Genomic DNA, 19,325 nt, shown 5'->3' on the forward strand with positions numbered 1-19,325 from the left:
GGTATAATTTGGATATGAGAGGAAGGTTCTTTACGCAGAGAGTAGTGGGGGTATGGAACGCGCTACCGAGTGGGGTGGTGGAGCTGGGAACGTTGGACTCGTTTAAGGTTCAGTTAGATAGGCACGTGAGTGAAACGAGGATGGAGGGTTATGGTAGGGGTTATTGAATAAGGGTTAGAACCTCGGGAGATACCGGAAAGGCAGGCTTGTGATTAACGTTTTTGTCTTTTCACTCCGCAGGTGGAGGTCCACCTCGTTGTCAAACGAGGGGCATGCACACGGTGGGTCGTGCGTGGGCTGCTCCTGGAGGTTCCGGGAGTGGCCTAGTACTTCGTGTCGGTGTGTGTGTGCTTGATCCTGGACCGGTAGACGGGCGCCGCAACAGCTCGGTGACTAGCACTGCTAGCTGTGCAGATACATGGATTTGGGCCTGTGTCTGTGGGAGTTTGTGCATTCTCCCTGTGGATGCGTGGGTTTCCTCCGGGCGCTCCGGTTTCCTCCCACACCCCAAAGATGTGCTCTTAGGCTGATTGGTTTTACCAAATTGACACTATTCTCCCCTGAATCTGGCTAAGTCAGGGGTTCTATTTGTAGATACGCAGGGTAGAATAGGTGTAGGGTGATGCGGCGGCGCGGGCTTTTTGGGCCGAAGGGCCTGTTTCCCGTGCTGGGTTGTTCTTTGTTCTTTGTTCTTTGTTTAGTCTTCTCATGTTGGGAATCAATCCAGTGAACCTTCACTGCATGCCCTCAAGGCAAGTATATCCTTTGGTATGCAGATAAAAGGCTGCACGATATTTCAGGTACCATCTCACCAAAGCTCTCTAAAATTGCCGCAAGACTTACTTCCCCTTATACCCCAGCTCCCTTGCAATGAAGACCAACATACCATTTCTCTTCCTAATTCCTGCTGTATTTGCATGTTTACATTTTGTGTCTTATGTACAAAAGCATTGAGATTCTTCTGAAAACCATCATTTCATAGTTTCTCACCATTTAAAAAAAAGTGAATCCCAATGTGAATTGCCTCATGTTGTACTTCATCTACTATTTTCTTGCTCAGTTACTCAACTTTTATCTTCTTGCATGCATCCATCCCTCAGATTTCTTTTCTACTGATTAATGACTCTGTTTTAATTGTAATGGTTTCAGCCATTAAAATGAAATCCCTTTTTATTTGGTGAAATTAGTCTTCAAAATGATCAGCAGTTTTGAGGCTTTACCTAATGAGGAAGGAAGTTACAATGAAGTAAAACACATTTGCAGGTGAAATTCACTGTTAACCACAGAAAGCTCAGGCCCTAACTTGAGATAAACACAGCGGGTGGTATTTTTCCAAATAAGTTTGAAGCGTTAGTGGGCGAGAAAATGGTAGGTTTTCTTGCCAGTTTTTCCAGCGAGGTAAATAATGGGAATTTACAGCACTGTGCAATACAGAAGCCGTAATGTGAATCTTGCCAGTGGGGTGAGGGCAGAACCATATCTCACCTGTGAAGCCAGCTGCTGAGCTGTAGGGGTGCAATTGCACAGGTGCCATGATCTCCCAGTATGCTGTATATTATACTAGGAGATCTGTCACTCCCCCTCGCCACCCTGGATCTCTCTCTCTCTCTCTCTCTCCCCTGCAAGGTGAGAAACTGGGCGCTAACCCAATTTTTTGCCTCTTGTAGACATGGCAACCTGGTTAGGTTATGCCCAGTCGGTTTATAGTAGATCCCTTTAAAAGGCACTTGCTTCATCATAAAGCTCTTGGCAGATTGCTCACTTTCCAAAACTCTCATCTCGGGGAGTCCCTCAATTGGTGTCATTGTGAGAACAGTATTGTTTTATATTGTGACTGCCGTAAAAGGAAGTAATGATCACAACTCTTGGTATATGTTCCAAGTCTAGTTATATAGCAGAACTGCCAGGTTGGTTCAAACAGTCTATCACAAGTAGAGTTATGTAGCTCCAACTGACTAACACCAGTCAGCTGAGTAATCTGTGTCCTTATGTTAGAGTCTGAAAATTAGCAAATTGATGAACCTTTGCATTTATTAATTGATAGTTGAAAACACTGGAGTCATTATTGCTGTGATGTAAGTGGCAAACACATCTCTCCCAGCTTTTCTTTTTTAAGTGTTGTCTTTCTTTCTATTTCCTCAGGCCCTGATGTTTTTGGCTGCAATTGCTGCCGTCTTCTTGGCCCTCAATTTGATTTTCATTTCCATTTACTTGTTATGCCTCTGCTGCTGTAAGCGAACTGACGATGAGGAAATCAAGAGGCCGCATTCGTGTTGTGTCATGTGGACATCCGTGACTGCTGGCCTTATCTGCTGGTGAGTAAAAATATGGAAGTTGAAATGAAAAGAGGGGATTGTCCTGCAGGCCATGATGTGAGATGCATTTTCCTCTTCCCTGTGACCTGTCAAGCTCAATCAATAAATCTTCACAGTGACAATACTCCTGCCAGTTTACATCCACACACTAAAATTCAGCTTAACATTGAACTGTGCATTTGATGAGATGGCAATGATATTGTTGCCTATGAATCTGTCAAGGTAAATTGGTTATGTGGAAAATGATTGTTCAAAGTTGTGTGCTTCCACTAAGTTTCAATTAAAACTTCAATTAAAGCTCCCTGTGGGTAAATGCACTTTAGGATCCAAAACCTAATATCCAAGGTTATGAATGGAGAGAGAGAGAGGGAATAAGTACTCTGTATGGTGATGCTGATGGGTAGCAGCATGTAGTATGGTCTGGGAAGGGAGGAAACTGATTGTTGGGAGGTTGCATCGAAGGCTGATTAACAGGTACCAGAGTGTGACAACTAGGGGAATTTCACTCCATTGCACTGTTAATGTAATTCTTACTTGTGACTAATAAATAAACTTTCACTTTTAAATAAACTAATGGAATAGAGCCAGGGAATGGGAGAGAATTATTTAGCATTGCCTGAAAGCGAAGAACAATGGATGCGATTGCAATAAGAATCCAGCAAGAGGTTTCTTTTATTTACATCTACACGGTACAATGTAGGGTGGAGGAAAAAATACATTCATATAATACTTTGCACATCTTTTATGTTGACTCAAAGTGCTGCACAGTTAGTTCTATAATTTCAGTCATCATCTTCACTTCCCATGAGCAGAAGTTTTGTTGTGTTTGAATTAATGTAATAAGACTTCCGTTGGAGTCAAAATGTTGTGTCCTGTTGTTTATGCAAATGTTCCTTCTTGGATTAAATCAGATTTATGCATTGTCATTAAAATAATTTAACATTTTTATGTGAGTAAATCAGATTTAATGCTCTCTGAAATGGCCTAGAAAGCCAATATGAAAAACTGTAATAAAGAGTAAAATGGCTTGATGCTACCAAGCATTGACCTAGGTACTGGACTCTGAAGACAAAGGCATATCCAACCCAGTCAGTATTGCAGCATTCCACATACTGGAAACTTGTGCTAAAATTGGAAGAGAGATTCCACAGACTAGTCCAGTAATAGTGTGGCATGAATTCTATAATGGCCCTGGCTGCACCATCTAGACAAACCCACGTGTCATCGGTGATAGTTCAGCATTGGCTCCGTATCCCATGTTGTTTCATTGTATCAGGTCAAGCACAGGCTTGGAAACAGCCTACTGCCCATGCTGACCATCAGTTGGAGGAATGTGCTGAGTATGGGACTTCAATGTCCATCACTTAGTGGTTCAATGGCACCAGTACTGACCGAGCTGGACAAATCCTGAAGAACACATCTGCCAGACTAGACCTGTAGCAGGTGATGAACCACCATGGCAATGACCATCTCCAACAAGAGAAAATTTAATCATCACTTTTGAGAGTGTAGAAAAGCAGCACCAGGCAAACCAGATCAAAACCTCCACGTCAAGTTGTGAATGATGCTGGGCAATTAAACAACATGAGGAGGAGACTCCATGAACATCCTCAGTGTCAATGACAGTGGAGCCCAGTGTGAGAGCACAAAAGAAAAGGTTGAAGCATTTGCAGCTACCACCAGCCAGAAGTGCCAAGATGGATGATCCATGTTGGCCTCCTGAGTTTTCCAACATTACAGGTGCCAGTCTTCAGCCAACTTGATTCACATCTGTGCTTCAAGAAGTAGCTGAGAACACTGGATACCGTGAAGGCCCATGGGAATACCAGTATTAGACGATCCTGACTTGGAAATATATTCTCATTTCTTTATTGTTCTCTGGCATTCCCCACTTCCCCGCGAGAAGGTGGTGGTGAACTGCCTCCTTGAAGCACTGCAGTCTATATGACATACCTACACCCACAGTGCTGTTAGGGAGTCCAGGAGTTTGATCTGCGACACTGAAAGAATTGCGATATATTTCCAAGTCAGGATGGTGAGTAGCTTGCAAGGGAACGTGCAGCTGGTGCTGTTCCTGTAAGCCTTTCTGCCCCTGTTTTTCTAGGTGATGGTGGTCCGAGTTTGGAAGGTGCTGTTGAAGGAGCCTTGGTGAGTTGCTGCAGCGTATCTTGCAGATGGTACACACTACACTGTGCGTCAGTGGTAGCGAGAGTGAATGTTGATGTGATGCCAATCTCGGGTTTTTTGCCTTGGATGGCATTGACTTCCTTGAATATTCGAGTGCACTCATCCAGGCAAGTGGAGATTATTCCACTGCACTTCTGCTTTCTAGTTGCAAATGGCCAATAGGCTTTGGAGAGTCAGGAGGTGAGTTGCTCAACGCAGAACCCTCAGCCTCTGACCTATTTGTATGGCTGGTCCAGCTCAGTTTCTGGGCAGTGGTAACCCACAGGATGTTGATGGTGGGGCATTCAGCAAAGGAAGTGCCATTTAATTGTCATGAGAAAATAGTTTAATTCTCTCTTGTTGGCGATGGCCAGTGTCTGGAAATTATGAAATGCGAATATTACTTGCAGTCTTTCAAGCCTGGATGTTGTCGACGTCTTGTATGCGGGAATAGGCTATTCCATATCTGAGGAGTTGCAAATGTTATTGCTCCTGTGCAATTATCAGTAAACATCACCACTTCTCACCTTATGCTGGAGGGAAGGTCACTGGTGAAGCAGCTGAAAATTCAGGCTGGACCCTTAAGTCAGTGTTGCTTTAACATGGTAGCGAGACACAGACCCCCACAGAAGGACATTGTTTAATCTACATTGGAAAATGTTTTATAAGAAATATTAAAAGGTGATGAGAGATGATTGTTAATTCCCTCGGTGCCTCGATTAACCAGTTTTTCTTCCTTCACTCCTAATCTGACGGTAGTGTTTGAACGTATAATCCCACATGGGATATCTACACTTATTCTCCTGCTTAAGTGACCATTTAATTGCAATCCTACTTTTAAGAGGCAGTATAATCACAGAGTTATCACAGCAAAATACAATTTGATTGCACTCGTGTTCACTTTCAGCTAGAGATCATTAATTGAGAATGGAGTTGCTGAGCATAGGCTGAGATGAGGAGGAATGTCTTCTCTTCCCCAGCAAGCAGTGGGGACTGGGTCATTAAACATTTTCAAAGTTGAGTGGGATAGATTTTTGATTGACATGGAAATCGAGGTTCGTGGGAAGCAACAAGAAAGTAAAGGCGACAATCCAATTGACCATGATCTTATTGTATAGCAGAGCAGGTTCAAGGGGGCCGGACAGTCTACCGTTGCTATTTGTGCTCTTTGCCTACTGGGGAACCAACGAGATGTAGAATTGCTCCTGGTAATTTCACACTTTTATATTATGGCACTACGTGATTTAGCCACTGAACTGTCGAGTGAAACACTTTGCAATATTGCCTGTTTGGTAGAATAGTCAGGTCAGCAGCAACCATTTAGAATGCACAGGATTTGTGTAAAATTGAGTAATTTGGTTGGAGAAGAATTCCTGTTGACTAACAAAAGAGACATTATTTTCAACCTCATATCGGAGAAGTGTTAGGCATTTACAACATTAATAAATTGAATCTCCTCGGAATTTCAATTCTTGTGACCATGTGCCCTCAGTACACAGCCAAACTTAATTTTATCTTGTGACTTTCTGGCTGATGTTTAGTTCCTAACTTTTGTTTTTAGATTTGATACTACAGAAGTTGTAGGATCTTGTTCACAACAAACCCAATTGCTTCCACCTTTTTTGATTGTTTTAATTTGGTGAAAAGATCCACATTGGTCAGAATTGAGACCCATTCTTCAATATTTCTTAAAAATTATGTTGGTTTTTAGAATTTTTTTTAAGCTGTGGTTCCATAAATTATGATTTCCCCCATTAGGATTGGTACTGAAATCTCCTGAACTTTTCTCCTATTGTTGAGATTAATCATCTTTACTTTCTTTTGAGGATCTACAATCTATTGCTATTTTCAATTTGTCACTTTTTTTTGCATCTCCTTATTCAGATTGAGTTTTATTTTTCATGGTATTTTCCACACTGGAGCATTTTAAGATGTTACTTCGGCTAATATCTAAGCCCAAACGTTCTGAATTCCTGGGTTCTTGGCCAGCATGACATTCTCACACTGGTTTGGCTATTCCTGGATTGGTGGCTATTTACCTAGATACAGTAGCTGTATCGGTGGAATGAATAGAAGGTCAATTTTCCAAGCATCAATACTCTAAGGTTGGGATTAGAAGTTATGGACAAGCAAAAATAAGCAAAAAAGCTCATTGAGTGCTGACCTTATTACCAACAGGATGAGAACACAGGTGAGAAGTCATGCTGCATCCACACATTAGCCTGGTTGAACGACCCCTGGAGTATTGTGTTCAGTTCGGGGCATTTCACCTTGAGGATAATATTGGTCTTGGGCCTTGAAGATTGTGCAGCATAGATTTACTGGTGGCATAGTGGTGAGCACTGCTGCCTCACAGGGCCAGGGACCCAGGTTCAATTCTGACTCTCCAACAGAACTGCTTAGCCAGATCATATCCTGACTTTGCATACCCTCCCCGTGTCTACATGGGGTTCCTCCGGGTGCTCCCAATTTCCTCCCACACTCTGAAAGGTGTGCAAGTTAAGTGGATTGGTCATGCAGAATTGCCCCTTGGTATCCCAAGATGTGGAGATTAGGACAACGATCGGGTAAATATGTGGGGTTTTGGGTATAGGGCCTGGGTAAGATGCTCTGTTGGAGAGTCGGTGCAGACTCAATGGCCCCCTTCTATACTGTAGGGTTCTGTGTTCAGGATAACGTGACTCCTTAGGTTAATTTACAAGGAGCAATTATAGTGGCTTGGGTTGTAGTTCCTTGAATGTGGGACATTAAAGATGATTTAATCAAAGTCTTAAGAAATTAAGAGGAACAGATGTAAATAAGCTATTTCTGCTAGTTGGGAATCTTGAACTAGGGCCGAAAAGAATTAGTGCCGAGCTTTTCGTCAGTGAAGTTTGGAAATGTAAGTCAAGGATCGTAAATGTTTGATTTGATTTATTATTGTCACATGTATTATTATACAGTGAAAAGTATTGTTTCTTGCTAAACAGGCAAAGCATACCATTTGTAGAGAAGGAAAGGAGAGGGTGCAGAATATAGTGTTACAGTCATAGGGCATAGAGAAAGATCAACTTAATATAGGGTAGGTCCATTCAAAAGTCTGATGGCAGCAGGGAAGAAGCTGTTCTTGACTCAGTAGATACATGACCTCAGATTTTTGTTTCTTTTTCCTAACGGAAGAAGGTGGAAGAAAATATGTGTGGGGTATGTGGGGTCCTTGATTGTGCTGGCTGCTTTTCCAAGGCAGCGGTAAGAACAATGGAAGGCTGATTTGCATGATGTACATGGTGTCGTTCAGGACCCTCTGTAGTTTCTTGTGGTCTTGGACAGAGCAAGAGCCATACCAAGCCAACCAGAAAGAATGCTTTCTCTTGTGCATCTATAAATGCTGGTGACAGTTGTAGCGAATATGCCAAATTTCCTTAGTCTCCTGAGAAAGTAGAGGCGATGGGGGGCTTTCTTAACTATAGCATCATCGTAGAGGGACCAGGTTGGTGATCTGGACACCTAGAAATTAGTAGCTCCTAACTATTTCCACATCATCCCCATTAAAATAGACAGAAGCATGTCCTCCATTATGCTTCCCAAAGCCGATGACTATCTCCTTTGCTTTACTTACATTGAGAAAGAGGTTATTGTTGTTGCACCAGTTCACAGTTGCTAATTTTAAATCTGAGATCTATAGACTTCTGATAACCAAGGGTACCAAGAGATATTGGCAAAGATGGGTATGTGAAGTTAGATCACAGATTAGTCAGACTAAATGGTGGAACATAAGTGGCACAGTGTTTAGCATGGCTGCCTCACAGTGCCAAGGACACAGGTTCGATTCCTGGCTTCATCACTGCCTGTGAGGAGTCTGCACATTCTCCCCGTGTCTGCGTGGGTTTCCTCCGGGTGCTCCTGTTTCCTCCCACAGTCTGAAAGACATGCTGGTTTGGTGCAATGGCCATGCTAAATTCTCCCTCAATCTACCCAAACAGGCGACTAAGAGATTTTCACAGTAACTTCACTGCAGTGTTAACGGAAGCCTAATTGTGAATCTAATAAAATTAAACAATAAAATTGGCCTGCTGCTATTCCTGTGTTCCTCAATGTAGTCGTGTCTATTGGGGAAACTCTATTCCCTCTCCTCAGCATTGCTAATTTAGCAAATATCTACTTCCAGTTGGTACATTTTATATGCCATCTTCTTATATTTTATCCGGTTGAAAATTGAATGCATGAAGAAATAAATATGTATGATTACTCATCTCCATTCTGAGTAATTGGCAGAATGCAGGGCTAGAAGTCCTCGTTTTAAAAAAAAATCAGCACTTTGTCCTTCAAATTCCCTTTTCATTTAGTCACTGTAAATTGTAACAGCATCCCTATTTACTGTAAAAAAAAAAGGTGTTTTTTGGACTGTCTATGTACAATCACAGTAAAAAATCTGACGACACCAGGTTTTAGTCCAACCGATTTTTTTGATAATAGACTCACAAGCTTTCGGGGTTAGCCCCTTCGTCAGGTGAATGGAGAGTTCTGGCCTCAGACAGAGCATATAAAGCACAGACAGTTTAGAGATTACTGATTAGATTGCGAATCCTTACACCTAACCTGCTGTTCAAGTCTTAAAGTGGCCGACAATGTGAGCGGAAGGAGCACTGATCACAGGTTAAAGAGATGTGTATTGTCTCCAGACAGTACAGTAAGTGAGGTTTTGAAAACCCAGGCAAGTCACAGGGGTTACAGATAGTGCGACATGAACCCAAGATCCCTGTTGAGACCGTCCTCATGTGTGCGGAACTTGGCTATCAGTCTCTGTTCAGCGACTCTGCGCTGTCGTGTGTCGTGAAGGCCGCCTTGGAGATTGCTTACCCGAAGGTCAGAGGCGGAATGCCCGTGACCACTGAAGTGTTCGCCAACAGGGAGGGAACAGTCTCTGGATGTTAAATTGTCTGAGGCCAGAACTCTCCATTCACCTGATGAAGGGGCTAACCCTGAAAGCTTGTGAGTCTATTATCAAATAAATCGGTTGGACTAAAACCTGGTGTTGTCAGACTTTTTACTGTGTTTACGCCAGTCCAACGCCGGCATACCCACATCATATATACAATCATTCAAGAGATCTAGTAATGAGATATATGAACCTAAATAGGACAGATGTGAGCACAGTAGGAGTTCAGATGAATAAAAATACTTCTTTGCTGTGGGACTTGGTTTTACTCCATTCAGATAATAGACTGTACTGTCTGGAGTAATTACACTTGGGAAGGAAAGATTCAAATCTTACAATGTGCCCTCTCTCTCTGAAGATGCATTTGCTTTATTGTGCATCCTGTAGAATAACTTCAAAATGCCTGGAATAGTAAAGACCTGTTATTATCTTGGATCATTGAGCTTCAAAAATTCAGAAGTCTCCTATGAATGGCATCTGTTCTTGGCATTATAATCTCTCTTGTGACTATCCTTGTGGATGCAGGATGCATCTTCCCTGCTTTTAAGAGGCTAATGGAGTAGCAATTACTCTCCAGACCATCAAGCTCTCTGACAGTTTCATAATATACTCTTACAGTATTGTGTTTTGCAGCTCATTACTGACACTGATCTCTATCCTTAATTTCATTAAAAGAAACGTTCAGGGAACTGCCTTGACGCAACAGAAAGACACACATTTCAGTCTGCAGAATTTAAAGAATTTCCATTTTTGGGAGGAACAGGTTATGTGGAGTCCATTTTGCAGGAAGCAGTTGCTGCTAAATAGGCATTAGTTGCATTTCTCCAATTTTATTAAAATAGAAAATTTTCACTGATCTTATTATAATACTCTCTGACACACAACATTTACAATAAAGTATCATTCATCCTGTTCTGTTATTTAACATCCAGAGTGATGTCCAACCCACCATCTGAAAAGCTGGTGTATCATAGAATCCCTGTAACACAGAAGGAAGCCATTCGGCCCATTGAGTCTGTACTGACCACAATCCTACCCAGGCCCTATTCCGCAAGCCCACTCATTTACCCTGCTAATCCCCCCTCTCACTAATGTCAATCTGGCATGGCCAGTCAACCTAACCTGCACATCTTTGGACTATGCAAGGAAACTGGAGCACCCGGAGGAAACCCAAGCAAAGACGAGTGAATGTGCAAACTCCACACGGACACTGACCCGAGGCCGTAATTGAACCTTGGATCCTGGCGCTATGAGGTAGCAGTGCTAACCACTGTGCCACGTGCCATAGTTGTCAAAAAGGAAAATATGTATTCCCCTGTCAAATATTAATGGTCTAGAACCCTGCAACCTCATTTGCTGTCTGCGAAAACATGTCAGAGCAATATGTGTTACACCCACTCCCAGATGAGATTTCCCAATTTTGTTGATCTGGTCGAGACCCCTTGATTTGTCACCTTCTGGATGCCCCCTAATTGTTACAAAACTGGGTGAGGAGGGATGAGTGATTCCACCCTTATTCAAACCACTCATTTCCAAAAGCAGCAAGGTTTAATCCAATAACATTCCCTTTCCTGTGGGTACCTTTTCCTGACCCAGTAGTTATGTTTAGAAAGGAGCCAATTTAACCAGACTTTGAGTTAGCAATAGAGTTTATTAACTACTAAAAAGCAAAGAAAAATTGTAAAACACATCTACGTACGTTGATGCAGATCAGAAGTGAGAATTGAGTCCAATAATAAATGAATGAGGAGGAATTGGACTCAATTCTCACTTCTAATCTGCATCAACGGATGTAGATGTGTTTTACAATTTTTCCTTTTTAGTAGTTAGGAGAAGTAAAAAGCATTAAGGTAGACAAATCCCCAGGGCCAGATGACATCTATCCCTGGTTATTGAGCAAGACAAGAGATGAAATTGCTGGGCCTTTGACAGTAATCTTAGTTTCTTCATTGGCCACTGGTGAGGTACAAGAGGATTAGAGGATAGCCAATGTTGTCCTGTTGTTTAAGAAGGGTAGCAAGGATAACCTGGATAATTAGTGGTTAGCAAGCTTGACATCAGTGATAGTGGAACTGTTGGAGAAGATTCTTAAGAATACACATTTGAACTGAATGGTCTTGTTAGTGACAGACAGCATGGTTTTGTACGTGGGAGGTCATGTCTCACTAATTTAATTGAGTTTTTTGAGGAGGTGACAAAAAAAGGAAAGGGCTGTGGATGTTGTCTACATGGACTTTATTAAGGCACTTGACAAGGTCCCTTTTGGCAGGCTTGTGCAAAAGATTAAATCTTACAGGATCGGGGTGAACTAACTAAATGGACTCGGAACTGATTTGGCCATAGACAGAGGATAGTGATGGAAGAGTGTTTTTCTGAATAGAGGTGTGTAACTAGTGGTGTTCCGCAGGGATCAGTGCTGGGACCTCTGCTGCTTGTAATATCTATAAATGACTTGGAAGACAACAGAGCGGGTCTGATTAGCAAGTTTGTGGATGATACTCAGATTGACTGAGTTGCAGATAATGATGAAGGTTGGCAGAGAATACAGCAGAATATAGACTGGAAAATTGGGCAGAGAAATGGCAGATGGAATTTAATCCGGACAAATGCAAGGTGATGCGTTTTGGTAGATCCAATTCAAGTGGAAGCTATAAAATAAATGGCAGAACATCACACAGAGACCTGGGAGTACAGATCCTTAGAAGTGGCAGTACAGGTGGAAAAGATGGTGAAGAAAGCATATGGCATGCTTGCCCTCATCAGATGGGGCATTGAGTATAAAAGTTGGCAAATAATATTACAGTTGTATAAAATGTTGATTAGGCCCCATTTGGAATATGGTGTCCAATTCTGGTCGCCATGCTAACAGAAGGATGTGGAGGCTTTGGAAAGAGTACAGAAAAGGTTCATCAGGATGTTGCCTGATAAGGAGGGTATTAGTTATGAGGAGAGATTGAATAAACTGGAACTGTTCCCCCTGGAAAGATGGAGGCTGAGGAGCGACCTGATAGAAGTTTATAAAATTATGAGAGGTATAGATGGGATGAACAGTTGGAAGCTTTTTCCCAGGGCAGAAATGACAATTACAAGGGGGTACAAGTTCAAGATCAGGGAGCGAAAGGTTCAGTGGAGATGTGCAGGTGGATGTTTTTAACACAGATGGTGATGGGAGCCTGGGATGCACTGCCAAGTGAGGTGGTTGAGGCAGTTACGTTAGCCACATTTCAGTCTTACTGGCCTGTGGCCCTGACACCCTTGACCTGGAAATAGTATCAACTGAAAGAAAGTTAGGACCAAGCATAAATGGTATGACTGGCATAAAGGAGAGCTACAATTAGAGGAGCTGGAGGATGAAGCTGGTTGGCACACAGAGAAAGCAGACATGCAGCTAAAGAGCCAGGTGGTTTTCCTTGATGTGGCACAGTAGCTAGCACTGCTGCCTCACATGACCAGGGACCCGGGGTTCAATTCCAGCCTTGGGCCACTGTCTGTGTGGAGTTTGCACATTCTCCTCATGTCTGTGTGGTTTCCTCCAGGTGCTCCGGTTCCCCCTCACACTCTAAGATGTGCAGGTTAGGTGGATTGGTCATGCTAAATTGCCCCTTAGTGTTAGGGGCACTGGTTAGGGTTAGAGGGATAGGGCCTGGGTGGGATTGTGGTCAGTGCAGATTTGATAGGCTGAATGGCCGCCTCCTGCACTGTAGGATTCTATGAGGTGGCCGATCTGTGAACCGGAGTATTATTCATTGATCAGCTGAAAAGGAGCTCTGGAAAGATGCACCATCAGGGCTGTTGTGAGCTGAGGGTTATAGGGTTTGTAGAAGGGTATCTTGGTGATGATAATCAAAGGTGAAAGCTGTTGGGTAGGACTCTTGATCCATCCTATGTGAAAATTTGTGCAGTGAGTGAGGCAGCTGCTTGTGGTTGCATTAAGATTTTTTTTGTTGCATCAACTACTTAAAGTGAAATTTACTTTTATTTGAAGTATCATTCACCTGTCTCTAATTGCCCTCGAATGGAATGACTTGCTAGGTAATTTCAGAGGGCAGTTCGGGATCAACCACATTGCTGTGGGTCAGGAGCCATATGTAGTCCACACAAGGTAAGGATGGCAGATTTCTTTCCCTAACAGATACTTGTGAATCTAATAGACTTTTACTATGTTGGATTCATATGGTATTCCCCAATATTTCCATTTCTTTGTGAAGAGGCTAAGTAATGGAGAGAAGCACTGCTGTTTTGTTTGAGGTTGGTTAGTTCCACATGCTTTATGATTTGCAAACAGAAGATAAAATCTTACAGTGCAGAAGGAGGCCGTTTGGCCCATTGAGTTTGCACCGACCACAATCCCACCCAGGCCTTAAGCCCATAATCCCATGTATTTACCCTAGCTAGTCTCCACTGAGGGACAATTTGGAATTGCCAATCCACCTAACCCGCACATCTTTGGACAATGGGAGGAAACCGGAGCACCCAGAGGAAACTCACGCAGACATGGGGAGAATGTGCAGACTCCACACCGACAGTGACCCACGCCGAGAATCGAACCTGGGTCCCTGGTGCTGTGAGGCAGCAGCAAATCGCTGGCAGTTGTAGTAGTGAGATCTGGTGAAGTGGCCATAAAAATGTGCACACCTGTGGGTCAAGCTGGACTAAGCTGTTGGAAAGAAGATTTCCTATCAGAATTCCTCAACTGGAGTGTTTTAATTAGGCCACACTGCATTCTAAGGGTGGTGGAACTGACAGGTGGAATCGCCTAAGAATGTTGCATCAAATTATACAGACATGATTAATGCTGCTCTTTTTTTTGAGTCAAACATTTAATCTTTATGTTCAGGTAAAAGCATTCACCTGATGAAGTAGTTATGGGGCGGCACAGTGGTCAGGACTGCTGCCTCACAGCGCCAGGGACCCAGTTTCAACTTCTGGCTTGGGTCACTTTTTATGATGCCTGCATTTCTCTGTGACTGTGTGAGTTTCCTCTGAGTGCTTTTGTTTCCTTCTGCAGTCTGAAAGGTGTGCTGGTTAGGTGCATTGGCCGTGCTAAATTCTCCTTCAGTGTACCTGAACAGGTGCAGGAGTGTGGCGGCGACTACTACTTTGCAGTGTTAATGTAAGCCTACTTATGACACAAATAACTAAACTGAACTAAGATTTCAGAGATCAGCAGATGGACAGAGCAGTGTTTACAGGTGCACTAGCCTTATCAAACCAAGAGAGCTCGATTGTTTCTGCTGGGCGAGCCGGTATTCGTTTTGGGCTGATAAATGCATGTATCCCCACAAGAATCAGTGCTCATTTGCATATATTAACTATAGAATTACTACCGTTTTCCAAGTAACGGTTGGAGCGATCGGAGGAACCATTACTGATTTAATGAGCCATTCGCAGTTTCACTGTAATGGCCGTGTGTACTTAGACATGCATAGCTTAATATTTGAGACAAGCTCACACTATGCTGTTAAGGCATTGCCAACTTCTTAAATGAGAATACTGATTGAAATTTTTATTTGAGTTCAGCTGTTGAGTTTAGCAGGGAAAATTGAGAAACTTTAAGACTGAGAATTGCGATTCAAGCTGAAGCCCATGACCAATGCAAAAGCGAATCCCTGCAGATGCTGGAATCTGAAACAAAAACAGGAAAGGCTGGAAAATATCAGCAGGTCTGGCAGCATCTGTGGAGAGAGAGAGAGAGAATAGAACGAATGTTTCGAGTCTGGATGACTCTTCGAAATGTTGCCTCAATTCTGTCTCCACAGATGCTGTCAGACTTGCTGTGGTTGGCAGCAGCTTATTGGCAATTGGACAAGGTGTACAAGATGATTTTCTCTCTCGTTTCCTTATTCATTTTTCCTCGTTTTGATTTAGAATTAATTGCAGTATCCGCACCATGAAGTTGTCCCATCATTATATACTGTAACGTGTTGCAGCTCCAATATATTCTATTTCTGAGATTTTAAATGTTGCTTCAAATACCTTTCTCTTGTAGGACTACTGCCTTCAGGAACAAGCAAAAAGAATGAATGAAATTAAGAAGTATTACTTGCATGTTATTTGATATTCAATTGAGACCAATACTGCTGCCTGTTTTTTGGTGATTTCTCTGCATTAAACATGTTCTGTGTAATGCAAGAGATCTAGACTTATTCTGAAATGGATTGGGAAATAAAATGTTTGTGTGCTTTGCTGCTTCACAAGTGATGGTAGGAAGTAAAATTGACAAAAAAAGAGTAAGCTTCTTATAGTTCTAAATGAAGGTTTTGGATTTTAACTCAAGCCATTAGTCTTAGGTTACAGAGGCCAAAGACCTTGGTTGGGTCACATTGAAAGTTATTGTTAATGAGGAAGGAAGTGGACAAAAGTCAATTTGTGATAGATGAAGTCTACACCATTTTTTTGTTCTATCTCATGCAGAATCCATCAGCAATGGCATACTGGTGAGTTGAATCTGATTAAGAGTCAGGCACAATGGGGCAGAGTAACAGAGATTTCCCTTTGCATTTGGCCTAACTGGGACTGCTTTTCAGTGACATTGAGAATTGAAGGGAGAACATACTGGCATCCCTTAATTTCAAACAATTCTATGAAACCAATATATATAAATAATATATTTATATAGTACTGAGACAGGCTGTATGGTCATTCCTTCTCCTGTTTCTTGGCTCTTATATTCTTATGGAAACTTAGGATTCAGACATACTTACTTGCTACAAGTAACCATCTACATGTTAGGAGGCCACTGTTTGCCTTGTGTTCCATGCTGTTTTCTCCCTCTGCATGTTTCTGCTTCTGACCACCTCTTCCTCAGTATGTCTCCAGTGCAGCTTGTCCACCTGAACACTTGTTACAAAGGCTCTTGTGGCTTCATTTTAAATATCCCTCTGTTTCCTTGTATCAGGAATCTGTATGCCATTGGAAGGAATGGTTATCCCAACCTTGTCTTGTGATATAAAGCTAGCCGTACTTCTTATAATGAGAGTAAACTGATTTTGCATTGAGTGAAACTGCTGAGATAAATATAAAACTCTTTTCTGTTCAAGATATTCTTAAACAACCAGATGTCAGCTGTCTGACAATGCCTCACAGTCATTTGTGAGAGAGGAGATGATCTATGAAATTCCATCTGTACAGGAGCACTGTAATGTTCCCTGAAGATGGATTAATTCTGCTAATCATAGATGTCTGTGGCTATCTTTTCAGGCTTTTAATATAGAGGAGAATGTAGCAGCGATATCTCAAAATAATTTGCTTTACTTTCCTGCAGGAAAGAAAGAAAACTAACCTGTGTATATTGCACCTTTTATTACTTAGAATATCCCAAATCACTTGCGAGCAAACAGAGTGCTTTTCAATTGTGGTGTATACAATTATGGCAATCGGTTTGTGCACAACAAGGCCCGACAAAAAAACAGATAATCTGTGCTTGTGACATCGGTTGAGGTACTTAAATCATCCAGGACATGGAACTCCCCTGCTCTTAGTATAGTGCAGTGGGATCTTTGTCCACCTAGCAGAGTAATTGGGGCCTTGCTTTATTCCTTTTTCAAAAGATGGCACCTCAGACAGTACAGCACGCCATCAGTACAGTACCAAAGTGCACAAGGATTTTTAAAAATTCTCAGGAAAGAAGGAATCTATGTTCACTTTGTGGGTGAGGAACTGAGCAATCAGATGGATACCAAGTTTTGGCCATGCTAATACTGGTGGTGATATGCAACTAAATCAGTGCATCTTCATAGAGCAATTGTACTGCCCTAAATTTATCGTCTAAGGCTCGTGGAAGAGCATGATACAATTGGTATGTAATGCTTCACATATACTGCTGAATTTCTGAACATTTTCAGCAGTATTTTGATCAACATATTCAATACATGATGATGAGTGAAGCTGCCTATAGCATTCATAAGTAGCTGGAATAAGTCTGTAAATAACTTGAACAATTACAGAAAATAAATTCATTTCCTCGTATTTCCAGTCATGCTTTCAGATAACAGTAACTTCATTGCAGTGTTGATGTATGCCTACTTGTGACTGTAATAAATAAACTTCAAACTAACAATGTATTTCTTGTGAGGTTTTTATGGATTACTTATATTATGGAACTGTCTCCAGGAGTTATTTTGTAATCTTGCCTAAGACTCTTGGTGCAATGAAATCTGCAATGATAATATTGTCAGATACATATTCAGCCCTTTTAAGCTCTGCAAAACACTGTGGAAAATTGCATTGCTGACCCTTGTACCAATTGCCAGAAGAAACCTCTTTCTCTTTGAGTGCTTCAGTACAGCCTCATTTATTATGTAGTCTCGCTGCCATCAGTGATAATGCTGTAAAACAAATGAGAGTGCAAGAGTTATTAATGTAAAAAAATTCTCAGCACTTCCTTTTAAATAAAGTACATTGTGATCGCCAAAACCATCTTTAAATTTGCATTCCAAACCTACAACTGCATTTATATTGCATCTTTAACGTAGGAAAAACATCCCCAAGGTGCGTCCCCGAGACACAAGGGAAAAACGAATGCCAAACCAAAAAAGAAATATTACAAGGGGTGACCGACTACTCGGTTGAAGTGGTCGTTAAGGAGAAAGCAGCCAAGGCAGCTGATGGTACAGCTGGCAGTGGTGGGCCTGAGACAGAGGGATCAGCAATGGTCAGCGGGCAATTGATGAACTGGAAGATGTTACTGAAATTGGGGTGTTGGGAGATACAGTTGGTGATTGGGTGAGGGCCTTAAAGGAATTTGAACACACGGGTGAACAGTTTAAATTGACGTTGGTGGACCAGGAGTCAAGTATTGGCCAATGAGGCGATTGAGTGAAAGCTGGTGCGGTCCAGGATTTGGACTGCAGAATTTTAAGCAGCTCAACGTTTGTGGAGGATTGAGGATGGGAAGAGAGCTCGGAAGTCATTGTCGAGCCTTGTAATTGTAAAGGCACAAAGAGAGTTTCAACTGCAAATCAGCTGTGTTGTGCAGAGATGGACAATATTAAGGAGGTAAAATTAGGTGTCCTTTACAGCAAGGACAGTTGCAGTCGATGCTGAGGTTGCAGTGAGTCAGATTCAGACAGCACCATTGGCTAGGTGAGATAGGATCCATCATGATAGTACAGAGTTTCTGTTGGAGGGTTGCAGGCAATAAGCTTTTGACCTCGGCAGTGTTTAACTGGAGGAAGTTGTGGCTCATCCAAGACTCAGTGTAGGTCAGGTAATCTCAACACAAGCTGTTGGGGGTTTGTTTGAGGTAAATCACTGCAATGACTACTATCATTTCTTTGCATTTTAAGATTGAGATACACTTTTATTTATACCCCAAGGAATGTACCTCATTAATTTGAACAGCTGGTTTATAATTCAGCCCTGTAATTTTTGTTGCTAGTCCCAGGTGGTGCAATGGATATGGTAGTAAGGAGCAACATTTATTGACTTAATTTTTGTATGCATTTTTGATATTCTAAATGATTGCAATTTAATAATTTAATTTAAAGGCAAGCTTTTTTTAATGTAGTGTTCGTAAATTTGACCCAGATATCTAACAGTAACTCTGATCATACGGAAGTCTGAAATCATGTACCAGTCGACCAAGAACAACTTCTGCCCTCCTGCCATCAGACTTTTGAATGGACCTGCCTCGTATTACGTTGATCTTTCCCTACACCCTAGCTATGACTGTAATACTACATTCTGCACTCTCTCCTTTCTTTCTCTATGAATGGTATGCTTTATCTGTATAGAATGCAAGAAACAATATTCTTCACTCTCTACTAATACATGTGACAATAATAAATAAAATCAAAACTGAAACCTACCTATAAGCTTCACTGGCTCAATGGGCTTTTGCTGAGATGACCAACTTTCACTGAAGATATCATGGCATTGCCAACACTGATCTGGTCAAGAGAGCAAATTGGTCACAGTTCCTGTCT

The 19,325-nt window shown here is 41.9% G+C and overlaps 1 protein-coding gene across 2 annotated transcripts in view; it reads left to right on the forward strand.

The window, feature by feature from the left end:
• ttyh2 (tweety family member 2) overlaps positions 1-19,325 on the forward strand; it is a 114,290-nt gene that overhangs the window by 26,824 nt on the left and 68,141 nt on the right. Inside the window, exon 2 of one of the 2 annotated variants that reach the window (XM_080208821.1) lies at positions 2,143-2,315. The exons of the other annotated variant lie outside the window; for it this stretch is intronic. Coding sequence (XP_080064947.1) covers positions 2,143-2,315 — 173 coding nt within the window. The remainder of the gene's footprint in view (positions 1-2,142; positions 2,316-19,325) is intronic. 2 annotated transcript variants of the gene reach the window in all.

This window comes from Carcharhinus amblyrhynchos, chromosome 21 (assembly GCF_965287045.1).
Source record: "Carcharhinus amblyrhynchos chromosome 21, sCarAmb.v2.hapA, whole genome shotgun sequence".
Classification (NCBI taxonomy): domain Eukaryota; kingdom Metazoa; phylum Chordata; class Chondrichthyes; order Carcharhiniformes; family Carcharhinidae; genus Carcharhinus; species Carcharhinus amblyrhynchos.